At 40.6% G+C, this 5718-nt stretch overlaps 1 protein-coding gene across 1 annotated transcript; it reads right to left on the bottom strand.

Moving 5' to 3' along the window:
- Nucleotides 1-599: 599 nt before the first annotated feature.
- Nucleotides 600-4134, bottom strand: krt98 (keratin 98). The gene is made up of 8 exons (XM_008317829.3): nt 3312-4134; nt 3079-3161; nt 2807-2963; nt 1508-1669; nt 1290-1415; nt 966-1186; nt 823-833; nt 600-733 (listed from the first exon to the last, which is right to left on the bottom strand). Exons 1-8 carry the CDS (start codon nt 3642-3644, stop codon nt 636-638), a joined length of 1191 nt encoding a protein of 396 aa, XP_008316051.1. The 5' UTR covers nt 3645-4134; the 3' UTR covers nt 600-635.
- Nucleotides 4135-5718: the final 1584 nt, after the last annotated feature.

Raw genomic sequence — 5718 nt, 5'->3', positions numbered from 1 at the left:
CCCCCCCCCCCCATGCCGCCATTGGCCGCTACTGTATCATCTGTCTCGAAGGTAAGAACTCATAATTAAAACCACATTTTGTTAATATTAATAATATTTTTTAGAGGGCCGGAACAGATTTATTTTTTTTTCTGTTATATCTTATGGGAAAAAGTGACTCAAGATAGGGAGAACATATTATGCTCGTATCTCGAGGTTCGACTGTATATACATATATAACTTTGATTTACGAACTTTCGGAATTCGTTCCTGAACGCCTTTTATGAAGCAAAAGTGCAAAATTTTGAAATACGAACTTTCGGAATTCGTTCCTGAACACCTTTTATGAAGCAAGAGTTCGAAAACTGAAAAATTTTCCCCATAGTATCACCCCCAAGATGTAAAATGGATTCATCCGTCCCAATTCAAACTTTTTCAACAGTATTTTGTTTACAGGTTCATACCCAAAACCAATGAAAATAATTCGATCCACCGAAACAGATTCTCATGCTTAAGCAACTTCTATTGCTGTTCTCACTATTATTTTCCATGGTGATTTATGAAATTAAAATAAAATAGAAGAAATAGCACAGCGCAAGAAATAGTACAAAAATATTTTCAACTGCACAATCTTTATTCATTTTTTAAAAATGTTTTCATTTGATCTCATCCACATCCACATCGACAGTCTTACTGCTCTGCACCACCCTTCCATCCACGACTGTCTCCACAACAGTGATGACCTTTGTGACCACTGCAATAGGAAAAGAGCGAAAAGTGTAAGGTTATTGATGAATCTTAGCTATTAAGACTGTTGTTTGAGTGAAATGTTAGGGAAATTACCTTGTTTTGAGCTGTAGTAAAAAGAGAAAACAAATAAAAAAAGCATTAATTTTTTATACATTTTACCTGGCCATACTTAATGTACTGACTAAAGATTGCTGACTAAAAAAAAAGACATTTAGGCTCATCTTCACTTGTCTCACCTCTCATCCTCCCCGTCCAGCAACCTCCTGTACTCCGCAATCTCCAGCTCCAAACGGGTCTTGATGTCAAGCAGCATCTCGTACTCCTGCTTGTTGCTGTCAATGTTGGCGCGGAGCTGGGAGAGTTGGGCTTCAAGACTTATAACCATATCCTGGAGGTTTGCTAGCTGTGCCGAATAGCGGGCCTGAGCCTCTGCCAGTGTCCCCTCCAGAGATGCTTTCTGTTTTGGACGAATTTAAACATGTGATTACGTTACGCTATACTGTGGTCGCAAAACGTGACGTTTTTCACCAATATCTTTAAAATACATATGTACACTGTACCATGCTCAAATTTGATTGGAGTTCAATCTGCAGCCTCTGAAATGTGCTCTTCAGGTCTTTGATCTCGGTGCGCGTTGTTACCAAAATCTCTGTGCTTACCTTCACTTCGTGCTCGATATCAGTAATCTGTGGATGATGCCATTGACGCATTTACATACGTTAGTTTAGATGACAAAAAAAAAGAATCAAAGTAAGTGGAAAATACTGTAACAACTTACTTTTCTCTGATACCACGCCTCGAGTTCTTTTTGGTTTTTACTGATCATTTTCTCGTAGTGTTCTCTGATGCTTGATATGACTTGGTTCAGGTCTACCGATGGTGTGGCATCCACGGACACGTTGACCTGCGCACCCGCTTGACCTCTCAGCAGGGCTATCTCCTGTGGGTGTCAGACGGATAATACCTTTAACATGTTCTAAAAGAGTACATGGGATACCCTTACTGACCCTGCAGGAATTCTCTTACAGCAGGTCCTCACAGAGTTACGTTCCGAAGACCGTGTTATTAAACGATTTTTCTGTTAAACTAAACCCACATTGACCGACAAATTTGCCATTTCTGTTACTTTTTGTCCTTAAAGATTGGCAGAGACTGTCGAACGTGAGACGCCATAACTGTTAGCGATCACTTACATTTTTACCTCCCTCATATCCTGTAATTATTTTAAGTTTTATGTCTAGATCGATGGCTTTCCTTTGCTCCTTAATAGCAATTCTATATCAGACATGGGCAAACTAAGGCCCAGGGACCTGATGTGGCCCATTCAGCTTTTAAATCTGGCCGCCAAACTTTTCCAAATGATATAATTCATTTATATTATTGTTATACTTCAGCCTTTTCCCCTGCAATACCCACGTTTCCCCAATAGATGGTGCTAAAACGCCAAAAGCAATTTAGCCTTTAAGTATGACTTTTACATGTCCTTTATCTTTGTTCTCACGAACACTCCATCTATCTGTTCCTGACCCCCCAACCCACACACCCCCGCGTTCAATTTTAGGACCAATTGTGGCCCGCGAATCAAAAAGTTTGCCCACACCTGTTCTAAATTGTAAGTACTTTGTAAAGTACTTGAAAAATTGTGTAAAATACACAAGGCAAGTTTCAGTGATGCAGCTCGCAAGATTTTAAATCTATGAATAGACGCCCAACAAGTCAGGAAAGGAGAAGGCAACGCCGGCAAACACTTTGAGTGATTTACTGTAACTTCACTGAACACAGTGGGTAAATGAAAAAGGGAGAGTGAGAGGAAGTCCACAGAGATTAAGCAGATGCAGATTCGGGAGGGGAGGAGAGATGGGGGAGGACCTGTTTGCGCCTGCTTTAACGTGACAAATGTAGTGCTGTGGGATTTGGCCTGTTCATGTCCTTTCGTGTTTGCTATGTGGGCGTATGTCCTGTTTAAAGACGCATGAACAAGATGAGCGACGTTAAATTCCATTCTCTAAAAAGGAACCTGATAGAACGACAGCTTGTTTTGAATAGAATCACCACATGTCGCTCGCCACCGTCTTACCTCTTCATGGTTGCGCTTGAGCATGATGATCTCATTGTTCAGGCTCTCGTACTGACTCTCCAGATCCATTTTCACCAGGTTCATGTCATCCAGCACCTTCCTCAGTCCAGAAATGTCTGCCTCCACAGCCAACCTCATGGTTAGCTCATTTTCATACCTGGGATTAACGTAAAGATGGACATGATGGGATTTCAGTAGTTCCTCATTTGTTTACCCGAAATTTGAGGCACGACACACACACACACACATCAAATTTTAGCGAGTGCACTTACTTCATTTTGAAATCATCTGCTGCCAATTTTGCATTGTCAATATCCAGTAGAGTCCTAGCGTTAAGCTTGGAAGCAATACGGATCTACAGAAGGAACAGTGAACCCAAAGGGTACGTGCAAATATTTCATTATTTTTTTCCCCCCACAAACGTAAGCACCAAAATAAATCCAAGAACTGTACTAAAAAAAAATCCAAACTAAAAAGATGAGAAGAGGCCATGTCCACTCTTTACCTTGTCTTTCAGGTCATCAATAATAGCAAAGTATTTGGTGTAGTCATGCGCAACGATGGTTCTGCTCTGGTACCATTCTCTGATCTGTTTCTCAAGGTTGCTGTTCTCCTTCTCCAGGGTGCGGACCTTTTCCAAATAGACGGCCAGGCGGTCATTCAGGTTCTGCATGGTGGCTTTCTCGTTGGCCCCAACATGGAGGTCCAAGCCATCGGCCAGGCTAAAACCCCCAGCAGAACCAAAGGTCAGACCTTGGCTAGAAGAGATGCGGGTGCCATGGCCACCTGCTCCTCCGTAAACACTCATGGTCCTGTAGCTGAAGGGTCGGGTACTCATGTTGAATGTGGAATGGAACTGCAGATAGGTCACTGACTTGCATCTCGCCACTTATATAGCTGTCAAACACGGTAAAATGGGAAGGGCTAAAAAAAAAAAAAAACATTTAGAAGAAAGAATGTGTTTACTAAATAACCCCCCACTTGTCTTTCCAATCACCCTATCACCTATCAAGTGTGACAAGTGATAGGTAGTGTAACATTTCCTCTTTAAAGGTCAAACTCGTGGTTCCACATTTTTTTAAATAAAGGGCATTCCTTGGATTCTTTCGTCTTTGTTTAACCTTCCCAGCAGGTTTGTATGTGAAGCTAACATTTTTCCTAGCTGTCATCAAACAAGCTTTGAAAACAAAAACACACACACATATGGGTACAATTAAATGTGCATTCATATACGAAGAAAATGCACACAAGAGTGTGAAAAATGACAGTTATCGGTGACTATTTCACCCTGGTGAAACTAAGGGGCCCATAGGTTAAACTTAAGACTTTCACAGGTTCTCAGTCAGCCAGGTCACTTTATCCAAAAATAGTTCCATCCAGGGCGACTAAACAAGACGTTTCACCGCTCATCCAAGAGTCTTCTTCAGTTCTGACTGACTACTTGAAAGTTCTGGTATTTATGCAGCCTGAAAGAGGCTGCATAGGTCTTTGCAGAAAACAATACACTAATAGGAGGGGGGGTGGACCACACCCTATTCTATCGGGGAGTGGAATGTATAGTCACTAGGTTAGAGGTGTGAAAGGTGAGTGATACCATACCTATGGAAAAATAAACACTTTTGGCTGGGTGTCCTTTAGAATGAAACTGTGGTCTCTTTGTCAGGGGAGGGGCTTGAATTTTTTTGGGTACGACGTTATAGATGGATAAAAAGGGGTCATGTTACATATTTCCTTCAGATCAGTGGTTCTTAATTATTTTCTGTCATGCCCCCCCCCCCCTTGGGGACAGAAATGTTTACATGCCCTTCCACCCAAACCCCTGAAAATTGAAATACTACTGACATCCTGATAGGATTCGAACTTGCCCAGGAGGTGAACCCTGGGGTTCAACACCAATGACAGAGACATTGCCACTGGGCCAAAGCGCCACTCATACAGTTCTTATTAGTGGTTATTAATAAATGCATGCACAAAGGCAGACGGGCAAAAAGGGCATGTGGACATTCTGAATTGACATTAGATATTTTGGCAAAGCAATGTATTTGCCAACCGTTTAGAGTAGACTTTGTCCTTTACTGTTGACTGCTGGGACTGACTCCAGTACACACCCTTGATGGATCTTTTTTTTTCACCTATATTTGTTCACCTCTACCTTGTTTATTTTACACTTAGAACTGGATTATCTTCTGTATTTGTTGCATACATCCATAAAAGACGTAAAACGCGAGTCAACTTTTTTGTTGTTAAACGAACAGCAAAATGTACCCGGCAAAAACAGACTGAACTTCTGCTACTCTTGTGTCACGTAAGAGTTTTAATGACTGCTCTTTGTTCAAAAACTACTTTGCCGTTTTCTCACGCCAGCGAAACACCATCACTCAAGGAGGATTCCAGTTAACAACCAACACAGGATTTTCTGGATGCCTGTCTCTTGCATCACTTCACGAATGGTTTAAGTATAGATTATCACTGAATGGATTTTTAAAATTTTTTTTTAAAGGTTTGTTGCCTAAAAATCAGAGATTCCTAAAAAATATATTTTATACTGTTATATGCTGTCATAAAAAAAATCATAGATTTTTTTTTCTTTTTCTTTTATTCCATTCTTATATATAGATCTCAATTGGAAAATTAGTTTAAATAGGAAAATAATGTACTTTCTACTAAAACAGTAGAATGATTCGGGGGATAAGAAGAAAGGGGAAAATGTATATGTGAGTTGAGTTTGGGACAAGTCAATGAAGAGTTTATTTTACTTTGTACCAGAGGTGTGGACTCGAGTCTCATGACTTGGACTCGAGTCAGACTCGAGTCATCAATTTGATGACTTTAGACTCGACTTGACAAAATGTAAAGAGACTTGCAACTCGACTTGGACTTTAACATCAATGACTCGTGACTTCACTTGGACT

This window comes from Cynoglossus semilaevis, chromosome 9 (genome assembly GCF_000523025.1).
Source record: "Cynoglossus semilaevis isolate Cse_v1.0 chromosome 9, Cse_v1.0, whole genome shotgun sequence".
Taxonomy (NCBI): domain Eukaryota; kingdom Metazoa; phylum Chordata; class Actinopteri; order Pleuronectiformes; family Cynoglossidae; genus Cynoglossus; species Cynoglossus semilaevis.
This window is presented reverse-complemented; position numbering and strand designations above follow the sequence as displayed.

What these genes read in the sequence shown, in the direction of transcription:
- krt98 (XM_008317829.3), bottom strand. Translation starts at nt 3,644, where the DNA reads ATGAGTACCCGACCCTTCAGCTACAGGACCATGAGTGTTTACGGAGGA. An exon ending in GCAGATGATTTCAAAATGAA is followed by an intron (nt 2,964 to 3,078) that starts GTAAGTGCACTC and finishes CGTTAATCCCAG; the next exon opens with GTATGAAAATGAGCTAACCA. An exon ending in TCCAATCAAATTTGAGCATG is followed by an intron (nt 1,187 to 1,289) that starts GTACAGTGTACA and finishes CGTCCAAAACAG; the next exon opens with AAAGCATCTCTGGAGGGGAC.